The sequence below is a fragment of the Orycteropus afer genome, unplaced genomic scaffold, assembly GCF_000298275.1.
Source record: "Orycteropus afer afer isolate SDZICR_OR568_19922 unplaced genomic scaffold, OryAfe1.0 scaffold00338, whole genome shotgun sequence".
In the NCBI taxonomy this organism is placed as follows: Eukaryota; Metazoa; Chordata; class Mammalia; order Tubulidentata; family Orycteropodidae; genus Orycteropus; species Orycteropus afer.
Genome location: NW_006921925.1, coordinates 610713 through 637833, shown reverse-complemented (window position 1 = coordinate 637833; position 27121 = coordinate 610713). Strand labels below are relative to the sequence as shown.

General features: G+C 40.3%; 1 protein-coding gene across 1 annotated transcript in view; it reads right to left on the bottom strand.

Annotated features, from left to right (window-relative positions):
• Positions 1-19100, bottom strand: part of LHFPL6 (LHFPL tetraspan subfamily member 6) — a 441882-nt gene extending 422782 nt beyond the window's left edge. The window contains exon 1 of the mRNA XM_007952445.2: positions 18716-19100. Within this exon, the coding sequence (XP_007950636.1) occupies positions 18716-19100 (385 nt within the window). The remainder of the gene's footprint in view (positions 1-18715) is intronic.
• Between the last annotated feature and the right edge of the window lie 8021 nt (positions 19101-27121).

The window sequence follows — 27121 nt, the reverse complement described above, 5'->3', positions numbered from 1 at the left end:
CTGGCAAAGAATGCTGAAGGTACCATGGACTGCCAAAAGAACTAACAGATCTGTCCTGGAAGAAGTGCAGCTGAGATGCTCCTTGGAAGCAAGGATGGCCAGACTTCATCTCACCTACTTTGGTCATGTTGTCAGAGGGGACCATTCCCTGGAGAAGGATGTCATGCTTGGTAAGGCGGAAGGTCGATGAAAGAGGGGTAGGCCTTCAACGAGATGGACTACACGGTGGCTGCAACAATGGGCTCAAGTTTAGCAAGGGTCTTGGAGCCGGCACAGGATCAGGCAGTGTTTTGTTCTGCTACGCATGGGGTTGCTATGAGTTGGAAACGGCACCTAACAACAACAGAACCTGAACCATAAACAGTCCAGGCTGAACACAGCCTGTTCCCCCACAAACTTCCTGCAGACATCTCATTTTCTATAATGGCAGACTCATATTACCAGGTTGGCAGATTTGAAAGACAAAGGCTACCACTGACTGTTCATTTTCACCAGAGACAATCAGGTGCCAAGTCATACATACTGTACTTCTACCCCATCTCTGTCTATTAATTTCCTAAAGTCCAGATCCTCACTGTGCAATCCCCTAAGTAAAGGATACCAAGGCTCAACCAAAGGAACTGCTGTTTAGTGAGGCTTTATCTTAGTTGGGGACTGTGGTAGTTAAGGTTGTACATCAACTTGGCTAGTCCTGTTTTTGAGTGGCTAGGCAGCTGGATATAGTTATTCCCCAGAGTGAGATTTTAATTAACTCCATGGTAGAATCTACTGGAGCAGCTGCATACCTACTTTAAGGATGTGGGCTGCTTCTAGTAATATAAGAAGCAACTTTGAGGAAGGTCTGCAACTTTTTGGTGTTTAAACCCTGCATGTAGCTGAGTCTTCATTCAGCACCCTGCCATGCTCTACCGATCTTGGGACTTTTATTGGACTTGAATCAATGTCTGCAGTGTGGTTTGGTAATATCAGGACTGTGCCTTTCTATTTGTCGACCTTGGGTTTGTCAGCCTCAGCAGCCAGCAGCTGCCCAAGTTAAAAAAAAAAAAAAAAAAAAAGCCTCCAGCTTCAGTGGGCCAGGAGCAAAAAGCAGAGCAGAAGCCCAAGATCAAGGGGCTTTCAGCCAGCCTCTAGAACCTGACACTTTGAACTTGCACTTCCAGCCTCCAAACTGCAATAGAATAAACTGCTGTTTGTCAAAGCCATTCCATTTGTGGTATATTTAGAATACACCAAATGTTGGAGCAGCACTAGGTAACCAAAACAGGGACCTGGAGGGTAAATGAGGAAATCCAAGCAGAAGTCAATTCCATACAGCAGTGCAGGAGAAGAAAGACTGCAATTCAATGACCAGGTGGCTACTGTGGCTAACCCTTGACAAAAGACAAAGCATTTTATATAAAGTAAGTATCTGATCAATAGCAAAACATTTTGGAGCTCCTAATAAACCCCTGCCAGGCGCTTTTTATCTTTTTCAGTGTTGAAGATTCAGGAGAAAGGAGGACCTAGGCTCTGTAGCCAGCATGGCTAGGAATGGCAGAAACTGGTATCTTACACAGCCTATTTAATATATGTACCTCATAAGATCTTGTGGACATCAACCAAAGAACATCTCCCTGAATCTTCTTAAAAATCTTGCCATTGAGTCCACTTCCAACTCATGGCAACCTCTTGTGTGTCAGAGCAGAAGTACACTCCATAGAGTTTCAATGGCTGATTTTCTGGAAGTAGATCTCCAGGCTTTTCTTCCAAGACACCTCTGAGTGGACACAGACCTCCACCTTCTCAGGTAGCAGAGACCATGTAACCAAGTGCACTGTGCAGGGATTTCACCTTCTACTCTGGGGTGCCTCAAAGGCAACCTGCTCGCTCACACCCAAGGACCATGATGTTCAGCCTGCTGGGATGCACTCCCACTCCTCCCACTCCATGCTTTACTCTCACCCGAAACCTTGTCTTCTTGGATCCTGTACAAGGTCACGATTGCCTATGATGCACTGTTTCTTCCCAACATTTATTCCAGTTTGTAATTTATTTTGGGGAGTATTTGAGCAATGCAGATCTCTCTTACTAGACTTAAATTCTAGGTAAAACCGTAACTTTCTAACTTTCTAAATATTACTCTATCTCCAGTGTGTAGAGCAGAGCTAAACATATAGTAAACAAAAAAAAAAACAAAAAACAAAAACCAAGCACACTGCCGTTGAGTCAATTTGACTCATAGCAACCTCTCCTTGGGTTTCTGAGGTGTTATCTCTATGGAAGTAGATTGTCCAATCTTCCTTCCAAGGAGTGGCTGGTGAGTTTGAACTGCCAGCCTTCTGGTTACCAGTCAAATGCCTTAGGCACTACGCCATCAGTAAAAAAAAGTATTTGTTGAATAAATGAATTTTAAAAAAGCCCTAATATACAGTAGATTTTTCTTCATCTTGTCACATCTAGTATGACTACCCTTTGAAGCCTTGTGAATATCAGGCTAATTTCCCTTAAGGATAAAATATATACTCTTCCTCAGAGCACTGTTACTGGGATTAATTAAGCCTTACTTGAAGTGACTATAGAGACTACACAGGAATTGACTTTATACCTAAGGATGTTTATAATTCTGTGTTTTTATAACTCTGTGTTTACATTAGGTAACACAACTCAAAATGAGAAAGAAATCAACAAACAATAAAACAATATCCTATCGCACACTAAACTGCAGAAAATAAAGGCTCCACTGTAACACACTTCTTGATATGGAAAAAAAAGAAAAATCTTCTATTTCTATCCAACCTGGCAAGGCAGGAAAAATAATACAGTAAGTTTGGCCCTTTATGAGGAGCTAATCGCTTCCAGAAGTGAGAAGAAGCTCTGTGGACTCTGCTGTCATATTTATGTTCCTCTCTTCCAGCCACACGTGTGTTGGAATGACATGGTCCTCTGAGGAACCCAGTGGTTCCCATGTGTACCCAATCCCACCAAACCTAGTCAGTGGTGATATGCTACCTACCCACATGGCAGGTATGGTGAGTAGATTGATAAGGGAATATCTGGGTAATCTCATCGATAAGGAAGCACACGAGGCATGTGTTTTAATAAAATCTCTGGTGCTTGGCAATCAACATGCACAGAAATATCTAAGAAAAATAAGCCTCTGGGACCATGGTCACAGAGAACATCAAGCTCAATTGGCATAACACACTACACAAAACATTGTTCCACCTCCTACTGTGGCAGGTAGCAAGTGGGATCTTAAAAGCTTGCAAGCTGCCATCTAGATGCAATGATGGGTCTCTCCTCATCCAGAGTAAAGAAGAATGAAGAAAACCAAATGTTCATGGAAACAATTAGTCCTAGCGACTGGTACACCATCCAATCTGCAGCCTATATGACTATGAGACCAGAAGAACTAGATGGTTCCCGGCTACTACTGTCAACCACTTGGAAGAGGATCTATGTAGGAGATCCTGGATAGATGGAAAACAATGTGGAACAAAACTCAAAATTATTTCGGAAAAAAAAAAAAAAGTGGGGGGTGCACCAGGTTTGCTGGCCCGATAGAGCCTGGTGGAACCACTGAGACTATGGCTCCTAACTGCCCTTCAGGTCTGGAATTGAACCCACACCTGTGCCTTCCAGCCAAACAATAGACAGGCATATGAGTTGAACATTTACCTGAGGTAGACACACTCCTTGGATAGAACAATCATGGGAGGAAAAAAGGGCTGCTTATGCACAGGGAGACAGCTCAGAGGGTAGGAGTGTATGGAGGGATGGATACAGGGAAGAGGAAACTATCGGGAGGAAGTAGGAGGGGAGATGTTGCATTGTGGTAAATTGTAGTCAATGTCATGAGACAAAGTGTATGTGAACTGCTGTACGCAAAGTGTACTTGCGCTGTAAATTTTCACCCAAATCACAATAAAAAGAAAAAAGAAAAAGAAAAATGCGCCTCCTACATGGTCACTTTCACCAAAAACCAAACCCAAGCCACTGCCACCAAGTTGATTCCAACTCATAGTGACCATACAGAACAGAGGAGACATGCCCCTTAAGATTTCCAAGGTTGCACATTTTTACGGATGCAGACTGCCTCATCTTTCTCTTGTGTAGTGGCTGGTGGGCTCAAACCACTGATCTTTTAATTAGCAGCCAAATAAATGCTTTAACCACTACACCACCAGAGCTCCTTCCACCCTTACCCAGGAGCACTATATCAATTGAAGATTAGAATTAATTATAATGGAGTCATAATATTTTAGGGCTTGAAGGCCTGCATCTATTTTGGAAAACTTGATTCAAAACATATATGAGAACTCTAAGTTACACTGGAATGACAAAAGTATATTTCATGTTTCATGTCCTTAAATGCAGTTGGCTTATAGAACATAACATTAATTCACAGATAATAATCAAGAGGGACTTAGTTTCTTTGTTTTATCTTAGTATACAACTGTAACAGGATGAACACACACTGTGATAGCAATCTATTAGATCCCCAAACTAAAGGATTCTTACTTCCTTAATACAGGTAACTGATTTTCACTTACAATTTTTTTATTATAATTTTCAATTATAAGCATGTTGATAAATGACATTAAGTTTTTAATAAATAAAATAAAGGTCATTTGAATGTGTCAAATTTATTTATGAAAATAAGAATCATAAAATAAATCTTATACCTTGTTTACATTTTTTATTTACATTTATTATTTCCTTCATTTTTAAGGAGAGAAAGGAAAGTTATCTGTGTGTGTGAACCCAAAAAACTTCAGTGCCACTGATGTTTTCTTTACCTGATATCTAAATGTCCCTTTAGAAACCTCCACAAACCACAGGAACAATCCTCAAATCAGAGACAGTCACACTGTAAAGCTATAGAGCAAGCGACCTACAGACATCATAAATCCTTTTTTAAATAAATCTCTATAAACAAAAACAGCTTCCATAATTTAGGTATTATTTTTCTTGGTTGTTTTTTTGGGTTGCGTTAGTTTGCTTGTTTGTTTTTAACTTTCCGAGTGTCTAGAAAGAAAGGAAATGCCTGATTTCTTATAAAAAGAGGTACAAAATTACTGAGACATCCACTTATACACCTATCATCTAAAATCTTAACTGGGGCAGCAAGGCTTATTTGACTTTATCACAACCTGTGGTCAAGACAGCTATAACAGGCTGTCAATTGCTTTTCTTGGTTTGGTTGTTCCCCACATCCTTATCCCGCCTACCTATTACATTCTCTTAGTTTCTAAGTTAATTTTACCCACATCCTCTTAAAATCTTCAGTTAAGTATAGAATCTTTATCATGGAATATAACAGGGACCTTCACACTCCCACTCCATCTGTCCTCTCAACTTGTATCCCTTGTCACATCCCCCTTACTTATTATTATACATTTGTTGACATTCCCTGAGCTCACAGTAGATATTTTCATAGTTCACTGCCTTTAGTTTTGATCATCCCCTTCTCCAAAGGCCCAGGCAATCTTCTGCTCATCTTTCAGACCTAGCTCAACCAGCTCAACTACTGCCTCTGTTGTGAAGCCTTGCAGACCCCTTCAGACAGAATGTCACCCCTCCCTCTCCTCCTGCATTTTGAACCCTGGACATTCACAAATTAACATCTGTGATTGTGGTGCAGTGAATTACTCAATATGGCTCTTCTAGCCAGGGTCTTTGTGGCTCCCACCAGATTACTGAGTGGAATTATGAGCAAATCACTAAGTGGCCTGATGAATACCATATGAAGAAGGATAACTAGATTCCCCAATCAGCAATATTAATGCACCAGAACGGGGGAGAGTAGAATCCAACTCATCATCCTCAAAAAATGTGCATTCAAATATCCCTGAGACATCCTTGACATCCTCCACTATGTTCTGGCTAGACCCTTGCAAAGTTCTATTTGTTCTATTATCATATTTTATTGATCTAGATTGACAATACAAATCAGGGCATTATCTTTCATTTTACAGAAAGACACAAATAACTATGTTTTACTATTTTAGAAGGACATCCTCTAGAAAAAAATAATACCTTTAACCTTAACAAGTATTATTTCAAAGGTTTTCCACAATGAAGTAGAAGACAGAAAACTTGGCCAACATACAATGAAAAAGTCTAACCCTTCTGTTATAGAATTTTTAAAAGATAGTATATCGCTTTGAATCTATACACTCAACGCAATTCCAATCCAGATCCCATCAACATTTTTTAAGGATATGGAAAAACCAATCACTAACTTTATATGGAAAGGAAAGAGACCTCGGATAAGCAAAGCACTATTGGAGAAGAAGAACAAAGTAGGAGGTCTCACACTGCTGGATCTCAAAACCTACTACAGCCCCAGTAGTCAAAACTGCCTGGTATTGGTAAAATGACAGAAACAAAAGACCAATGGAATAGAACTGAGAACCCAGAAATAGATCCATCAACCTATGGTCAGCTGATCTTTGACAAAGGGCCGAAATCCATTAAATGGGGAAGAGAATGTTTGTTTAATAAATGGTGCTGGCAAAACTGGAGATCCATTTGCAGAAAAATGAAACAAGATCTGTACCTCACACCATACACAAAAACAAACTCCAGATGGATCAAAGACTTAAATGTGAAACCTAAAAATATAGAGTTCCTCAAGGAAAAACTAGGGACAAGTTTAGGGGCCCTAATATATGGTATAAACAGACTATCAAGCATAACCCAAAATGCACAAACAGCAGAAGAGAAACTAGATGAATGGGATCTTCTCAAAATTAAATTTTTATGTGCTTCCAAAGACTTCTCCTAAAGAGTCAAAAAAGAACCTACAGATTGGCTAGAATTTACAGAAAACTCCAACTCCTCAATAACAAAAAAAAAACAATCCAATTAAAAAATGGGCAGAAGACATAAACAGACACTTCACCAAGGAGGATATTCAGGCAGGCAACAAACGTATGAAGAAATGCTCATGAGAAAAAAAAAAAAGAAATGCTCAGGATCATTAGCTATTAGAGAGATGCAAATCAAAATGAGATACCATCTTTCTCCAGCACTAATAGCTAAGTTCAACAAGACAGAAAATAACAAATGCTGCCAAGGATGTGGAGAGATTGGGACTCTCATACACTGCTGGTGGGACTGTAAAATGGTACAACCGCAGTGGAAATCAGTATGGCAATTCCTTAAACAGTTGGAATTAGAAATGCCATTTGACCTATATTACTACGCATATATCCTAAAGAAGTGAGAGGCATGACAAGAACAGACATATGCACACCAATGTTCATCGCAGCACTATTTACAATAGCTAAAAAATGGAAACAACCTAGATGTCCATCAACTGAGGAATGGATAACCGAACTATGGTACATACACACAACAGAATGCTAAGCAACCCTAAAGAATAACCTAGAATCTGCAAAACACCACATAACGTGGATGAACTTGGAGAACATTTGTGTTCAGTGACATAAGTCAATCACAGAAGGACAAATATTGTATTAGTCCATTATTGTAAAAGTCAAGGAAAGGTTTACCTATGGAAGGAAATTTTCTTTGTTGGTTAACAGGGGTAGGAGAGTAGGGTAGGGAACACTGTTAGATAGGTAGAGATAAGTACTGATTTGGGTGAAGAGAAGGGCAATGTATCAAATGCGAGTGATCAACGTAGTGGCACTGAGGAAGAGAAAGACGTAGAGAGGTACATGGGAGGTACAGACAACCAAGATGAACCCTTTTGCACATACAGTACTACGTTGTCAGTGAAGGCAAACATGAGTATACGGGTGGATAGATGGGTGGACAGGCTTAACTACTAGGTATGTCTATGAAGCGGACAGTGTACCCAAGACCATGTATAGGGTTGGCAGACAATGGTCCTAGAAGTGTATTTGTATGATCTGAATTCCCAGGTGTATAGTGCAGCTAACAAGGGACAAGGTTGTAGTCACTTCTTGGTCACAGCCAGCTACCCAGAGAGACCGAGTAGTTGAACCTGTGGGCTCGGAACCATAGCAACAGGGGACATCAAGCTCAATTGGCATAACATACTATATAAAACACTGTTCCACCTCCTACTTTGGTGAGTAGTGACTGGGATCTTAAAAGCTTACAAGCAGCCATCTAGATGCAGTGATGGGCTTCTCCTCATCCAGAGCAAAGAAGAATGAAGAAAACCAAAGATTCATGGAAAGAATTAGTCCTAGTGACTGGTACACCATGTGATCCACAGCCTATACGACTAGGAGACCAGAAGAACTAGATGGTGCTCGGCTACCACTGTCAACCAGTTGGAGGGGGATCTATGTAGGAGATCCTGGATAGAGAGGGAGAACAATGTGGAACAAACTCAAAATCATTTGGAAAAAAAAAAAAAAGAAAAGAGGGTGGACCAGGTTTGCTGATCTGATAGAGCCTAGTGGAACCACTGAGACTATGGCCCCTAGATGCCCTTCAGGTCTGGAATTGAACCCACACCTGTGCCTTCCAGCCAAACAAAAGATAGGCACATGAGTTGAACATTTACCTAAGGTAGATACACTCTTTGGAGAGTACAATCATGGGAGAAAGAAGGGCTGCTTATGCATAGGGAGACAGCTCAGGGAGCAGTAGTACATGGAGGGATGGACACATGGAAGAGGTTAACTACTGGGAGGAAGAGGGAGGGGAGCTGTTGCATTGTGATAAATTGTAGTCAATGTCATGAGACAAAGTGTGTGTGAACTGCTACATGGAAAGTGAATTTGTTCTGTAAATTTTCACCCAAATTATAATGAAAAAAAAAAAAAAAGAAGATAATATATTGCTTTGGTCAAATGTTTTGGCATTTTCTCCTGATGGCTTTCTCTACTACATATTACATTATTAACAATAACCTGTAATGTATTTTTGAGAATTGGCAAATAGTTGCTATAGCATTCTACTACAAATGTTCTATCATACTGCAAGCATAATGAAGAACCAAAGAGACAATAAATATATTCACCTATGTTAAGTGATTCGTAATAATCAGAAATTTTAAATTCTACATGCAAGGTGGATTTTTAATTAGCACATTAATATCATGATGATATTCATAGCTTAATCAATAACTAATAACTTTGGATATCACTCTCTAAAATCCACTGCTCTCATCTGTAAGAAAAGAAATTAATTACGTGCCTCACTGGGATGAAATGAAAACTGAGTATGTTCTACAAATCACTGTCCCTTTAAGTAACTTTGGTAAAAACTTATTAGTATACCCCCCATGAGACTGGTAATAGATATCAGCAGACAAAACTCTGACATTCTGCTGTAATGGAATCTATTTAACTTCCAATAACCAAGTATTTCTCAAATCTACCTGTCCCCAAAACTGATTTGCTTTTGCTGTTAACTATTGATACACCCAGGAATTACTGTTCCTCAGAATACATTTGAAATGACACTTTAAGAAAACAACTAGATCAATCTTAATGGCATCCAATCATAAAAGGTTTAAACTTGATGGCTTTATTTTTTCAGCTTATAACCAACACACATAGTAAGGTAAGTCTTGTCAAGCGGGAGGTAGTTGGAGATTTCCTGTGCTGGTAGTTTAACAATGATGACTTTGTATGTAGTGAAAATTTTATGCATCTTACAGTATTATATAGAATGAGGTAAAGATCTTCAGTATATGTTCTGAGTTTTTTTTTTTTTTTCATAGCAGTGGCTATGAATTCACATTCCTCAATTGGCTTCCTCATGTGATTAACAGCATATTTTCACAAGACAGTAAACCAATCTGCAACCTACACATTAGAACAAAGTGAGGATAACTAATCCATACTAACCTCGGCCTCAGCTATGGCTATTTTAGCAGGTGGTAACAAAGAGGAGTACATTACACATCAAATGACTCTATTAGAAAGAGAAGTCTTCAAGAAGTAAATGGAGAATTGGACCATGTCCAAAAAAATAATCTTAAATAATTCAAAGGAGAAAGTCTTGCATAGCTGCTAATACGATAGACCAAGGACACTGGATAACTCCATATAATCTACTATTTAAAACATTTTTATTATCATTATTCGTTTTTGCTTCAATAATACAATCCTAGAAAGGAAAAAACAGTAACTTAAAATGGGGAAAAACTGAATATATTTGGCAGAAAATAAAGCAGGGATTTGATTATACCCTAACTGAACATGAACCAACAACATCACACTGTTGCAGGATAACAGATGCAAAACATGACACTGGGAATGATTGGGGAATATAATATTGTACTGGCAGTAGTACCATCAGAACCTGTCTAACTTCACAGGTGATAATGTGAATCAAAATGAGACCAAGGCTGATTCCTATGAGACATACCTCCATTCTCTAACCTTTTCACCAATTCTGACACCAACTGTCCCTCCTATGGCACTCTCTACTTCTCTTCTGGGCTAAATAATCAGTTCCAATGGCCACAAAGAACTCACAGACCATACTTACAGTCAGGTGTTTTATTAAGGAATAGGGTGCAACCTGGCATCAGGATCAACAGGCTACAACTCAGGATCAGGAAGCATGTAGCAAAATCTCCCTTCTTCAATGCAAGACAACTCTCTCAGCTCCTCTCAATCATGCAGGCTTCGTCTAAGCCCCCTGAGGACAGACCTCCTCTCTGCCTACTCAGAACAAGCTCCTCTCAATCTTTCTCAGGACAAGCTCCTCTTGGAGCTGCCAACTGTCACCACCATGTCTGCTTCAGAGCCCCTTCTAGGTCTCTTGCTATTTTCAGTGCTACATCCCTTGACCCATGTTATAGCTCTTGTAGAAAATTTCTTACCTCTTTTCTCTCTCTGCTTCTTCTCTTCTTTCTTCCTTCTGCTTCCTCCTGCTGCTTCTGTTTCTGCTTCTTTCTGTCTGAAAAACCTGTGGGGTTGGCTGCTTATGTGTACAACTCTTAGCCAATTTCAAGGCATGGCCCCTCCAGCAGGGGCAAAAGTGGATGGTGCCCAACATGACTAATCCCCCTCTTGGTAGGCCACAGGCACTTCATTAGAATGATCTATTGATCAATACCAAGTTGTTTACAATTTACCCAGGAATTGTTAATCAATCCAGTCAAAAGTAACAAATCTAATAGAAAGCTAGAGCAAAGGTAAACGCCTCAGGGCTTAGGGGGAAAATGTCTCAAGTTGTTTTTCCTAAGTACAAAGGCAAAAGGCTACATAAAGGAACTCATTTCACCACAGGGAGGTTTACCATTTACAACTGCAGACTGCAGTATCAGAGCCAACAACATATGCATCACTGGGAACTTGTAAGAAGTGCAAATTATTGCTCCTCCCAAACCGTATGTTGTTGTTAGCTACCCTCAAGTAAGTTCCCACTCATGGAGACCCCATGCTCAACAGAAGGATTGCTGCCCAGTCTTGTGTTGTCTTCATGACATAATTTGTAGGTTTTTCATTGGCTGATTTTCAGAAGTAGATCACCAGGTCTCTCTTCCTAATCTCTCTTAGTCTGGAAGCTCCACTGGAATCTTTACAACATCATAGCAACACACTATGCATCAGTGACAGACAGATGGTCACTGAATATGAATTGGCTGGAAATCAAAATCTGGTCTCCCACATGGAAGATGAGCATTCTACCACTGAATCACCAATGCTCTCACTCCAAACCTCCTGAATCAGAAATTTTGGCGTAGGCCACAGCAATCTATGTTTTTAAAAGCCCTGTAGTAATTCTGATGCATGGTAAAGTTTGAGAACCACTGTCTTAGAACTCAGGACAACTCATCAGTACCTTATATCAGAGGGTGAGAGATAGCTGAATGCATTGGGGTTAGTTAATAATCTACAGGGTGTAATTTAAAGAGGAGCAAAAGGAGCTCTACCTAAAAATAGGCAACTTCTTTCATTTATGACACTGTCACTAAAAAGTCAATTTTGGTGTTCTTAGGTGCTGTAGACTCAGGTCCAACTCATAATGACCCTACATAGAATAAAACACTGCCCAGTTCTGTGCCATTCTCACCATATTGGCTATGCTTGAGCTCACTGTCACAGCCACAGGGTCAATCCATTCTGTTGAGAGTCTTCCCCTTTTTTGCTAACTCTTTACTTCACCAAGCATGATATCCTCCAGGGACCAGTCCCTTTGACAACATGACCAAAGTACGAGAGAACAACTCTGGCCATTATTGCTTAGTCTAAGGAGTGTTCCAGCTGTACTTCTTCCCAGATTTGTTCATTCTTGTCAGTTCACGGTATTTTCAGCATTCTTCATCAACACCACATTTCAAAGGCATCAATTCTTCTTCAGTCTTCCTTAATCATTGTCCAGATTTCACACTCATATGAGGTTACTGGGCCAGGTGCACCTTAGTCTTCAAAGTGACATCTTTGCTCTTCAATGTTTTAAAGAGGCCTTTTGCAGCAGATTTTCCCAGTGCAATATGTCATCTTATTTACTAACTGCTGCTTCCATAGGTTTCGATTGTGGATCCAAGTAAAATGAAATCCATGACAACTTGCATCTTTTCTCCATTTACAGTGATTTTGCTTTTTGGACCAGTTGTAAGGATTTTTGTGTTATGCTGAGGTATAATCCCTACTGAAGGCTGTAACCTTTGACATTCATCAATAAATACTTCAAGTCTTCTTCACTTTCAGCAACAAGGTTACATGGTCTGCATATTTCAGGTTTTTAATGTCTCTTCCTCCAATCCCAATGCCACATTCTTACTCATATAGTCCAAAAGCCAGAACCAAACTCACTGCCGTCAAGTCAGTTCCAATTCACAGCAACACCTCCTTGTGTTTCCGAGCTGGTATCTCTACGGAAGTAGATTGTCCAACCTTCCTTCCAAGGAATGGTTGGTGGGTTTGAACCGTCAGTCTTTTGGTTAGCAGTCAAATGTCTCAGGCACTATGTCACCAGAGCTCCTTCATATGGTCCAGCTTCCCATATTATTTGCTCAGCATATAGACTTAAGCATGGTGAAAGAATACAGCCCTGACACACACCTGTCCTGATTTTAAACCATTCAGTATCGCTTTGTTCTGTTTGAATGTTGGTGTAGTACAGGGTTCTCATGAGCACAATTAAGGGTTCCAGAATTCCCATTCTTTGCAATGTTAACCATAATTTGTTATGATCCACACAGTCAAATGTCTTGGCATAGTCAATAAAACACAGATCAACACCTTTCTGGTACTCTTTACTTCCAGTCAAGATCCACCTAACAATAGCAATGATAATCCTCATTTCACATCCTCTTGTCAATCAAACTTGAATTTCTGTGGAAATTTGTTACTGTTGCAACCATTTCTGAATTATCTTCAGCAATATTTTATTTGCATGTGATATTAATGATATTGTTTGATAATTTCCACATTCTGTGGGATCACCTTTCTTTGGAATGGGTACAAATATGGATCTCTTCCAGTCAGTTGGCCAGGTAGCTGTCTTCCAAATCTCTTGGCATAGCCAAGTGAGCGCCTCCAGTAGGGCATCCATTTGTTGAAACATCTCAATGGGTATTCTGTCAATTCCTGGAGCCTTGATTTTGCCAATTCCTGCAGTGTAGCTTCCTTCAATACCACTGGTCTGTGATCATGTGCTACCTCCTGAAATGGATGAACCAATTCTTATTGGTAGAATAACCCTGTGTATTCCTTCCATCTTCTTTTGATGCTTCCTGCATTGTTCAATATTTTGCCCTTAGAATTTTTCAACATTGCAATTTAAGGCTTTAATTCTTTTTTCAGTTCTTTCAGCTTGAGAAATGCTGAGTATGTTCTTCCTTTATGGTTTTGTAATTCCAGGTAATGGCCCACTTCATTATAATATTTCACTTTGTATTCTTGAGCCGGCCCTTGAAATCTTCTGATCAGCTCTTTTATTTCATCATTTCCTCCATTTGCTTTAGCTATTCTCTAGTCAAGAGTAAGTTTCAGGTCTCTTCTGACATACCTTTTGGTCTTTTCTCCCATTTCTGTCTTTCTAATGACCTTTTGCTTCCTTCATGTGTGATGTTCTTAATGTCATCCCACGACTATACCCATTAGTATGCCAACAATTATTTTTTCTATTATTACTTAGCTGTAACTTGACGGAAAGCCTGGATAAGATGGAAGGCATAATGTAGCATATGGTATCACAAACACACTGCTGTTGGGTCACTTCCAACTCATAGCGACCCTGTAGGACAGAACAGAACTGCCCCATAGGGTTTCCAAGGCTGTAAATCTTTCAGAAGCAGACTGCCACATTTTTCTCCATGCAGGAGCTGGTGGGTTTGAACAATAAACTTTTGGTTAGCAGCTAAGCACTTTAACCATTGTGCTACCAGGGATCCTTAATGTATGACAAAAAAACTCCAAACTTATTGCCATCAAGTTGATTCTGACCCATACCAACCCCCTTTGGGTTTCTATGGTGGTAAATCTTTACGGAAGTATATTGCCCAGTCTTCCTTCTGTGAAGTGGCTGGTATGTTTAAAGCCCCTATCTTCTGGTTAGCAGTAAGATGCCTTAGGCACTATGCCACCAGAGCTTCTTCAACATATGAAAAGTAAGGTTTAAAGAAGTACAATGGAAGGAGAGGCCCAAGGACTCAACCTGAGGGATGAAAGATAAGCCAGGTGAGACCCTCCAGTGAGGGGAACACTGGAAAGGCTTCCAGCACAGAGAGAAAGGGATGCTTGAAGACATGCTTTGCAATCATTTCTGTCTTGAGCAATACTTTGCTTTCAAATAGTTTAAGACATGATCTTCCCTGGCTGCTTGTATCAGAAGAGTATCTAAACTGGAAGTAGGTGTTTGCTACTGAATAGCATTCTACAACCATCTTATACATATATGTGACTCACATTCAAACTAAATCTAAAATAATATAAACAATATATATCAGTAGGAAAAAAAAACGTGGGTCTTTCTTCCAAACCTCCCCATTACAGCACCAGCAAATTCCTAAGATGAAATCTATAAACTCAGACCCTGAGTTGGCAAGCATTAACTGACAGAACTTAAGTTTTCATAACGTTATTACATGTTTCATTTTAAAAAATAAAATAAAAGTTGCCACTGAATCAATTCCAACTCATAGCAACTTCATGTGTTACAGAGTAGAACTTAGCTCCATACGGTTTTCTTGGATTTAATCTTTACAGAAACAGGTTGCCAGGTCTTTCTTCCTTGGTGCTGCCAGGTGGGTTAAAACAGCCAATCTTCTGGTTAGTAGCCATATGCAAACCGTCTGTGCCACTCAGACACCTTGTTTCATTTGTAGAACATGCATATAAGACATTTTGCCAATACATACATCAAAGAATTTGATACTTTTTTTAAAATTTTGTTAAAGTATTTGATGACTAAAATAGTATTTGAAGACACTGTAATTTATAGTCAACAAACAAACAAACGAACAAAAAAGACCTTAAAAACCATTTACTCATAGCATGGGTTCTACAGCCATATTAACATTTTTATGGTATTTTATCCTCTCAACAGATTTTAAAAATTCAGCTAGGGGTAAAACTAAACCTACATTGAGTTTTAAAAATTATGACAAGAATATGACTTACATGAGATTGAGATGGTGGCAATTAAAATTTATATACAAGTTACCACAAGGACAGTGGCAACAGTCTTTGCTTCCTCGAGTTACTCCTTCCATAGGCAGCAAATATCCATGTACGAGAGTTCTATTTTATGTTGTTCTATGAGTTGACAGGGAGCTCTGGTAGCATAGTGGCTAAGACACTTGCCTGCTCACCAGAAGGCTGGCGGTTCAAACCCACCAGCCACTCCTCGGAAGGAAGGTTGGGCAATCCTACTTCCGTAGTGATACTGCCTCGGAAACCCAAGGAGGGGTCGCTATGAGTCAGGGTTGACTCCACGGCACATAACAACAACAACAACATGAGTTGACAGGTGACATTTTAACATCTAGCCAACCATAGCAAGGCAATTCAAAATTAAGGCTGATACTTTGTTCTTTAACTTGTTCCAAAATACTGCAGGGGTTTTACTGCCTGATGTTACACCATATGTGCAAACTCTCCACACAGCAGGCAGAGTTAAGCAGGATGCCTCAGCATTTTGCCATTCTCTTGCTTCCTGTTGTTTCTAAAACAACCCTAACTTTAGCTAAACATAACCCTTTTGGGCAAATCATTTTTAGGAACAGAGTCTGCCTCATAGCAGAGTACCCTGTATGCTGACTACAATTCCAAAGCACTGCAATCTATCACACTGTAGAACTCACTGGTTTGGCACTGTACAATCTTTATGAAACCCAGCTCTTTTATAAAAAAATTCATAGAATTACCTACCCCATAAGTTTTTAGGAAAAAAACACACAACTATGAAATAAATAAGAGGAATTATTTCAAAACATTTTCTATCTATAAAATGATAGCAATTAAATGATAGCAGATCTTTATAAATACTACCTTTTTGATATTACTAGTCTTTAATTCTGAACTTACTTTTATCTTTGCTAATGGGATGTATTTATTTGTGCCCTCAAGAGATTAGAATCAAAAGAATCTTCTTGGTTTTAGATTCAGAATTATATTTGGCAGGTATGAGACCAATAGATGAGAAATGAAGGAAAACCAACTGCTAATTATAAACTAGATCCTTAGCTTAATAGCCATAACTCTTACATGCCAGAGTTCAGGAAAAGGATCTACAAAGAAACAAAATGGTTTTTTTAAAAAATATGTAACTTCACCAATGGTCTTTCCCCTTGGGTTTTCTGTAAAGTAGAACATTTAGCCCCATATAACTCAAAAAATCTATACATGGCTTAGAGAAGGAAACACAAATCTCATGGGTTTCAGGTTCACTTCCTGTTGCCTTCCGTCATTATACATTTAAAAGGTAATCAATAAAAGTGGATTTCTCTTTGTAAGCATTTTCTTCTTCTGCTAGAAATAATAGCAGTCTCCGCCCTAAAATGTGGGAGCTCTCATGGCATAGTGGCTAAGGCACTTGACCGCTACCCCAGAAGGCTGGCAGTTCAAACCCACCAGCCACTCCTCGAAAGAAAGATGGGGCAATCTACTTCCGTAGTGATACTGCCTCAGAAACCCAAGGAGGGGTTGCTATGAGTCGGGTCCGACTCGATGGCACATAACAACAACAACAACACGCCCTAAAATGAAGAAAAAATGGAAAGTAATATTTACAATAAGATGAGAAAGTGAAAGCGCCTAAGCATTATTCCTGAACCAAGTGAAACACAACAGCAAGTCAATTCTTAAAGAAAATTTTTACAAATACTCTTGGCATGAGTTCTATTCTTAAAATCTTCGTATCAATAAGTTTTCAAACTCAGGATTTATATTCCAACTTTCAAAGACAACTTCTTTATGTTTTCTAACAGTTTCACTATATTCCTAGAAAGTATACAGATCTCATGAAAGACTTGTTCAATGTTCAAAACTGAAGCAGTAAGAGCGGACAGTTAAGTCCCCTAAACTGCCTTGTAGGCCAGAGTAAGATGCACAGAAACCAGGGAAAAGACAGATGAACAGAAAGTTATATCTTTTTAAGGAAATAAATGACTATAAACAACTTTATTCCTTGTTTCAAAACTTTTTGCTGCTTGCATTTTCAGCACAAGAATTTTCTAACTTAAAACGTTATTTGAAAGTTTTATATTAAATAACCTGAAATGATTTAATAAGGTTCTCCCATTTACAGAGACTTTCTCAGAACTATTCTTTTTTTTTTTATTTTTTTCTTCTGGTGGATTTCTCACAAAAGCCTAAAAAAATCCCACCAAATGGAAGAGTAAGAGACTTTTACTTTGTAACAAAGACACAAACACATTTACAAGTTTCCCAAACCTGGTATTTCCCTTCACTCTGTCCTGTCTATGGAGGTTGTCATATTTCACCAGGGCAGATTATAAATCAGACAAGTTCAGCCAGTTACCTTGAAAAATAGAGGTGAAAAGCACAGTGGAAAATATGTAAAAGTATAATTAAAACCATATGTTTCATTGTATATATTCTCAGCAACAACAAAATAAATTATTAAAAAAAATAAACACTTATGACCAGAGATATTGAAGCAAATTTGCTGGAAGAAACCCAAGTATAAATCAAACCCTGTCTAGTGTTAGTGAAACTATCCAGTTTATTTGGGATAAGCAGACATAATGCACAAAATATTCTTTTTTCTTCACAGTAAGTGCTCCCACAGAAATGAAGTCTTAATAAAGTGATTAAGCTTTTGGTTATCTTTGTATCACAGTTAAATCCATAGCTGTTAATGTAAAACTGATCTCTAATTTTAAACAGTAATCACTTAGTTAGAACACAGCTTACTATTGGCCAAGAATCAACAGCTTAGGATGAGAATGTTGAAACAAAAAACCTTTTCTGCTTTTCTAAAAGTCTTTATGTATAAGGACATAAGAATTCCAGTAAAGCTGCCTATTGTGAGACATAAGAATAAGAAGCTATAAAATCTAACGTGTGTCATCTACTACACTACAAACTATCTATCTAGATGTTGCTGCTTCACATAGGTTGTATACTTAGCAGACCAATGATGTCTAAGGATGTACAGAAATTAACAGTTCTTGAAGTTGGAATGCAATTCCTGTAAGCATCTTTTGGCCTTGGCCATCTTTCACTACAGACATTCCATAGCTACTTCTCCAGTACATTCCAAGTGTCAATTACAAAAAATCTCAGCTCACAACTGAAACAAACCTTTTGATATTACTCTGAGATTCCAGTAAACAACTCAAGTTTAGCAAGTCACTTACCCCCCAGGAACTGAATTCCTCCAGCTACTCTTCCCACTGTCCTGGAGATGAGCTCAGACACACAGCATCCCATGAGAGCCGTCAGTGCCACCAGGAGCAGGAGGCCACACCCCAGGCCAGTCACTATGGTGCAGATCCTCCATTCTGTGCTGGGGATGCCCTGGAAGGAGGCATAGCGCCCACATTCCTCCACCATTACCATCATCTGCCGACTCTCATCGTGCACAGGATAGGAGCACCTCCGGAAAGTACCAAAGGACACAGGCTTGCCCAACTGTGATCCCCAGAGCCAGTACGGCATAAAGAACCCCACACAGGAGGTGGCAGCACAAAGAAATGAGAGCAAAGCCCAGATCACTCCCGTACAAGTCAGGCTTGATGCCATCTTTCACCAAATGGGGCAACAAGGACCCAGAGTAAATGTTCAGGGACTACAGGAAGAAGTGAAGGTGTGAAATTGCCCAAGATCCGCAGGTAATCCACAATTCTGTACTGCGGGAGGGTGCAGTAATGGAAGGAATCTTCAGTCCTTCTACACGTCAACTTCCCTTCCTCTGTAGTAAGTTGGATAGTTCCTGGTAAAGCAACAATAAGAAATGTTAAAAACCAAATGCTTTAGCGAAGTGTAACATCTACTCAAGTGGTCTACAACTTCTAATTAATAAACACGCAAGCTTGTCCCAACACTTCAAAAGTGAGAACTAATTCTCTCTATATTACAAGCCTGTGTCTAGAACTCAAAGCTTCTTCATGCCTTTATCGCCTATAAATGCTCCCAAATTAACTCTGACAGCTATTTACTTAAAGATATGCATGACTTCTATTTGCCAAGCCAGTGAATTCATTTCATATACTCACATTAAAAGTAACGTAGCATTTTTACTGGCAGTAAACATAATCCAGGATATTAAAATAAAACTAACCATACCACGGTTTATTTCTTTGGCTTGCAAATTCCTACTCATGGTTTGTGGCAGCTTTTCTGTGTCCCTTTAAAGGTGCCATTAGCTCTCTGCATGAGTCCAAACAAAATAATTAGGATAATTTTTCACAATTGCAGAGCACCATAAATTTAGCAAACATTATTTTGAAGGCACACACATTGGACAGAACTATCAGCAGGCACTCCCAGTACTCATTCATTAGCATTTGAGAATTCCCTCAGTCTTAACAACCACAGTAAATAAAGTCTGTGCATGACTTATTTTGAAATCTGCAATTTTGATTCACTGATTTCAATAATCTTGTTGGACCCCTTCCGCTAGCTGAATGACCATAAGTGGCTAACTTGCAAAGTAAGCCATAAGTTCCAGTACTCAGTCATTCAGATGATTCCAGGTGCAGTCACTTCCACCTGCACCCTCTTAAAAAGTGTTCCTAACCTTCTTCCCAGACTTTCCAGAAAGAAATGACTATGGAAGTGCTGAGGCCATCCACTCCACAGTTCCTTCCCCAGAGCTCCCAAGTCCAATTGTGAGGCTCCAGGCAAATTCCAAATCCTTTCCTTTCCACTCTGTTCCCAATCTCCCCCTACCCTTTTCCTCTACGCCACCTTCCAGTCTTAGTTGTCACTCTGGCCACTTTTTTTTTTTTTTTTTTCTTTCTCCTCAACTGAGGTCAGCGAGGGAAGTTGGGTTGTCTGGGCCATGAGGCTGGGGAAGATGAGCTGAGGCAGGAGGGTCCTCCTCCCGAGCTGGGCGGAGGCGCCCTGGACGAAACCAGCCTTCATTCAGCCTCCTGCGTTGCCACCGCCTCCCCAAAATCCCACCCTTGGGAAGCCGTACAAGGTGCCCTCAATCCAAAGGGGATGGGGGGGGTGCATTTTCAGCTGGCCCCTCCAGAAGGTTGGGGATAAAGATGGGCAAGCAGCACCTCCCGCAGGCAGACGCCAACAGCGAACAGCCCGTAGATTATCCCAGCTTGGGAGTCCGGAGCCCGGACAGCCTAGTCCTGGCGTCCAGAGTAGAGGGGGTCGGAGAGAGTAGCTGAGCCCCACGCCCATGGGGTCAGCGGAGCACCGTACTTACATGGCTGGCAGGAGCGGCAACCTCCTCTCCGGGTCCCGGGCCGCACACAACTTGCTGTCTTTCCCGGACGGGAACATCCACGGCCAGGAAGCCCGTCCCCCCTTCCTCGCCGTCGTCCCTCCCCGCCACACAACGCCGGCCTGGCCCGAGAGCAAGGTCTCTAGAAGGCAGTCGGCGAGCAGCAGTGGAGCCCCGCTCCCGGCGCGTCCAGGCGGGGCTCGAGAGGAGCTGTGGGCGCGCGGCGCCGGATCGCACGCAGACCCACAGATCTCCCTTTGGCAGGCGAAGCACGCACCGCCTCCTCCCCAGCTCCAGGCCCTCCTCTTTCAATGTCCCCTCCCTTCGCGCCCGCCGGGACCCAGCTCAGACCGACTGAAGACGCGGCCCGCTGCCTGGCGCTCCCGGCGCGCAGGGTGGGGAGGGGCGCGCCCGCGGCCCGCTGGGCTCCAAGCCCACCCTGGCCGCTTTCGCTCAGCTTCTTTGGATTCCCCCGTCGCTACCTTTCTGGGTGCCTCCCCAAAGGGGCGTGGGGGGAGGCGGACCCCAAACCTAGAAGTCGGGGAGAAACTTGCTTGTCTTCTCGGGTGCTCCAAAGGGACAGTGGAAGACAACGTTCCCTGTTAGCTTTTATGAGTCTGGTATTTGGTCTAATTCCGGACTTGCTCCTGCCTTTAGGAGACGTAGACGTGGGAAGGAACACTTTAAAGAGTGGGAAAGTGACCCTCTGAGCGTTGAGGAGGCTCTTGGGAAGTGATCACTTTGGAAGGGGTGACAAAGCCGGTGTGGCCGTGGGAGTAGGAGGTGGGAGGGTGAGCGGAGAGCCCAAGACTCGCGGTTTCGGTAGGGTCCGGGTCAGGAAAGCCGCCTGGACATGCCGGGGAGAAGTCAGAGGAAGACTTCCAGCGAATATCTCCCAGAGATCCCAGCCTTGGAGACCGCTTTCAAGGCATAGCTGTTCTCTGGATCTCTCTCCTGCTCTCTAGCGCTTCTCGAGTCTCTAACTCTCTCCTCCCTCTCCCGTCTTCATTCTCAATCTCTCTTTCCAATCAATCTTCCAATCAATACCACCGCTGTAGACAGTGTTTTATTGGAAAAGCTATAGGAAAAAGCAGGCTTCTCTTCCCTAGATAAAGTTTGTGAAGTGTCTTTTCAAAGGAGCTGGAAGTAATAAAGGGGTAAATGTAGATTTCATAGTAAATTTTCAAATTGCACAATTTTAATTAGCCTTGATGGTGTTCACTCATCCACAACTACAAGCTAGAGATATGTGTTCTCTCTCATTATTATTTTCAAAGGCTTTAAGTAATTGGTTCCAACCCTTTGGAGGTCATAGACCTTTTTTAGGAAAAGATGAAACTTGTGAGCCCTCCAGAACAACAACAAAAAAAATGCACTTACATACAAAGCTATATGGAAGTGGTTCTCAAGGAAAAGGGGACTTTGCCCCACCCCCAAGGAGACTTTGGGCAATGTCTGAAGATATTTTTGATTATCATGACTTAGGAGGTGCTACTGGCATCTAGTGGGTATAGGCCAGGGATGCTGCTAAACATCCTGAAATGCTCAGGACAAACTACCCTGAAAGAAAGAACTGCCTGGCCTGAAATACCAAATGTCAAGGTTGAGAAAACTTTTTTCAGTGAAATGTCAGATGGTTCCATAATCCCCTGCAGCCTGTCCATGCAGCCCAGATTCAGAATCCCTGGCTTGCATTATTTTCATTCTCCTTGAATCACCAATTACTGAGCTCCGTGATAGCATTTTTAAATGACTGCTGTCCCACTTATTACCATATTCTTAGTTATTATACAGAGCTTTTATATCTATGTAATGTGAAGGTAGAAGACAGGATTATATAAAAGCAAATAATGATAGTGAGATTCTGCCTCACCCTGTGCACATCCTGATGGGGAAATTGGTCTCAGACACTTTCTCAAGTTTGGAGTTTTAAACCCTGAGATGAGTTACTGGGGAGATGTTAATGGTAGTTATGGTTACCATGGATTGTGAACTGTTCCTATGTGTGTCTGTATGCTAAGGTTTTTTCAGAGATGACTTTATCTAGATCCCTCTCCCCCTTTGCCATCAAGTGGGTTCCAGCCCATGGCATCCCCATATGTTAAGAGTAAAACTGGTGTATAGAGTTTTTTGTTTGTTTGTTTGCTGTAATGTTTAGCAGACTTTTCTTCCCTCGAGCCACTGAGTGAGTTCAAACTCCAACTTTTAGGTTAGCAGCTATTTGCAAACCACTTGCTCCAACTAGGGACCTTCTTACTTTATGTAGTCCTAAAAAAAAAAAAGTGGAGAATGTGTAATTTTGAATTTACAGGGTGGTTAGATAATTTGCTCCAGACCTTAAAACTAATGGTAGACTTTAAACAATCTCATCCCCTGCATTCTATTTAAACAAAATATTGTAATACTTTCATGCTATTGGAGAGATTCTGCCTAAACTGAAAAAGAAAGTAAAGGGAAAGGCTGAATTTTTGAATCAATTATTTGTGAAAGGATAGGTTGTTATATACTGAGACTCAAGCCTCCAACATAGTTAAGTGAATTTGAACAGATATCATGAGTTTTCTGAGCCTAAGCTATTTCCCCTGTACAAAGAGGTTGGAATAGACGATTTCTCATACTCTTCTAGCTCTGACATCCCTTTTCTTGATAACTTCTAACACCATGGTTAGATAGTTACTCATATCTGAGAGGGCATTTAGGGATCATCTAATCTAGTTCAAGCACACAATTTTCCAGATCAGAAAACTGAGGACCAGAATTCTTACAGACGTTTACCCAAAGCTGAGCCTAGAATCCATGTATCCTGATTTCTCTTTTCATTCTACTGTATAATTTTCTTCCTAAATTATAAAATCATCTGAATTACTGTGTAGGCTCTTGCATGCATACTTTATAGGCAAAATGTATTATAATATCTTTAAAAACCTTGCATTCAACTTGCACCTTCAAAGGATCTTTGAATTAGTTCACAGCCAGAAGTTCCCACATAGGAGTTGCCTGTGATACCTCCTATTCCAGGTTTGGGTAGTTCTAGTATGTTAGGATGCTAGTCCCACTGAGTAATCAGGTGAGATCATGATCATAAAAATACATGGAAAGTTGTAAAGCACTTATGACCACACTCTTGGGTGATCACACAATATTGATTCGTGACTCTGTTCTCTGTTCGTGATGTTTTTCTAGCCTCTCTTAAAGACAGTGGTGCCACGTGACCCTGTTTTTGCCAATGGGTCATAAGGAGATATCTACTAAGGAAGCCTCTGGGAGGATTGTATTCCCTGAAGAAAAGGCAAAGGTACAGTTCTTTCACCATCCTGGCTACCTTGGGACACACTCTCAAAAAATGGGATGGCTAGAGCTGTGACAGCCTTTTTGTAACCATGAGGGGAACCGCGGAGACATCATCTCATCACTCTAATTTTACGGAACTGTTGAACCAAACCTCAGCCTACCTCCTTTTGAATTTTTTAAAGTAAATTATAAATTGTTAAAGTGGTTTAAGACATTGTTAGTTGAATTTTCTGTTTCTGGTGTCCAAAAGCATTTACAATTGATAAAGCACTGTACCGATAAGAAATATCCTCAGTAACAGGAAATGCATATTTAGTCAATTCTGCAGTGTTGGCAATAGTATATACTCATTAATTAATCATTAAGTGAAGGATTTAATGAACATATTGATACCATTATGAAAATTATCCTTGTCCTAGTGCAGCCTACAGAGAGAGGGTATTAAGGTTTTAAACAAATGGGGTAAGATGTGGAATCAAGGAAGGGATTCTAGTAGTGGAATATAGTAAGCACCATGGAATCTATCACTTCTGACTATTGGGAAGGAAAGTGTATGGGAACTTCTTCAGCTCACATTTGGGGCTGATACTGTAGTTTGGTGATACAGGCTCCATTTCTAATACCCATCTTCCATATCTGGAGTCTCTGGGTAGTACGAATAATACATTTGGCTACTAATTGAAAGGTTAATAGTTCAAGTCCTTCAGAGGCACTTTGGGAGAAAGAAAAATGACACATTGAAGACCCTACTCTGACACAAATTGGTCAAAATCAACTGTATGGCAACTGGCATGCATCTTCCATATCTACCCCTCCTACAGAAGCAACAAAAGCTAAAATATCCACTTACCAGCCTCCTTTAAAACTTAGGTGGCCATGTGATGGCTTGGTCAATGAGATAAAAGTAGAAGGTAGCTGTATCATCACATCCACCTCCTTTAACTTACTGTCTGGGGAGGAGATGTGGTGGCACCTTAGAGCACAGCAGCCATCTTTCAACCATCTTACAAGCGTGTGGAGAAAAGTCAACACTAACAATGATGGAGTAAAGAGATGAGAAGACTCTGGATCTTTGACATGTTCATTAAGCTGCTGGATTATCCCTTGAGTTCTCTTGAGGTAAGTCCAATAAAATTTTACCTGTTTAACTCACTATTATTAGCAACAATACATGCCTGTTAGACTATTCAAATTCTCTCTTCTCTTGTAGTCAAAGAACCACCACCGTAACAAAGTGGGCCAGACACAGAACATGGGGCCCCAAAGCAGAGCAAAGAGAGGACAGAATAGTACCAAGGGAGAATTCATTCTCCAAGTGTTGGCTGTGGCAAGAGTTCATTTTATACAGCATGTATTAGAGAAGATGGACTTGCCTTAAAATCTGGCAATAAAAATGGGAATAGCTATAAAATTAGTTTATGAAATGTCTCCCTTACAGTCTGAACCTTGAGCAATTATGGACAGGAAATTAAAATTCTCAGGATTATAAAATGATCTGATAAAAGAAGGTCCCTCATCATAAAAACCAGCAAGGGAAAGATGCAGGAAGGTGTGCGGCACTAAAGAGAATTAGCGGTCAACAAAAGAGAGTGTCTAAATGAGGCCAGTGAAGAGATATTTTCCTTAACAGCTGTTGGCTGTTTCCCATGGTGGATGGTTTTTAACAGAGCTTCCAGACTAAGAAGAGGGAAAAAGACTGGTGTTCTACTTCTGAAAATTATCCAATGAAAACCCTATGATCACAGACTATTGTCCAAGACTTTGACTTGCTTACTTTGACATGTCATCGGGACATCATGACATACCAATGATCATGAAGATGGAGCAGGACCAGGCAGCAATTCATTCTGTTACAGTGAGATGTGAGATCACCATGAGTCAAAGCCTATTCAATGGCACTAACGACTCTTGGCTGTAGAGCTCATCAAGTCGTTATCACTGAAAGAATATCTCATTTGTTCCACCAGCTAAAAAAATTACAATCACTGTTTTAAGTACAAAAGCCACAAACAAGGTTTAGCATAAATAGTTTTAGATCACATTAGGTCCCTCTTTTTTTTTTTTTTTTTTTTTGCTTTTTCTTTCCTTCCTTCATTTCTAAACTAGTTTTCTTTTTTCACAAATCCTTTCTATGGAAGTTTAAATATATATATATATTGCTATGGTATTTCTCTAGAGGGTATACATAGGAGAAAACATGTTAGGAGTGAGCCTACAGTTGCCTGATCTTCCTCTGTTGCAATTCATCTATGAATGAGACTAAGTATGTTGCTTTTATAATGCTAATTCTCCCATTTTTACATATATTTTACTATAGCTATCCCAACATACTATTAAAGTAGGACTACCTATTTCATTTTCCATGAACTCTTTTTCATGTGTTTGATAAATTCAACCCCCTCCTCTTCCCTCTAGGAACTCTTTGTCTAGTTATGTGCAATTCTAAACATAATGATTTGTAGGACCATATCATCCAGGAACTCTCATAGAAATAAAGGTCCGGGACCTACTCCCAGTAGTACTGTCTGCATTATTCATTTTAAGTTTGCAAATTACTTTGGAAACATAAAGTGCTGTATAATTTCTATATATTATTCTTTGATTAACTAAAATAGCATACAGATTTTGAATCAATAACTTATTCATAAGAAGAAAAAAATGTGAAGTGTTAAATCATGTTTAACATAACAAATACTTCACATTGAACTATCAAGATGGAAAATGTCCATTATACATAATACATGATTTTTGCCAAATGACCCAGTATGCATTTTAAAGCACCACATAATTATGTTCAACATTGAATCAGTGTCATGCTTGTACTACTTTTAAAATATATTTTTCTGTTTTCTTCCAGTATCAAAAAATGTTTCAGGCTTTTCAGTGTTAACCCATTGCCGTTGAGTCAATTCCAACTCATAGTGGCCCTATAGGCCAGAGTGGAACTGCCCCAGAGAGTTTCCAACGCTATTAGCTCCTTATGGAAGCAGATAGCCACATCTTTCTCCTGCAGGGCAAATGGTAGCTTCCAACTTCCAACCTTCCAGTTAGCAGCTGAGCACTTAACCGC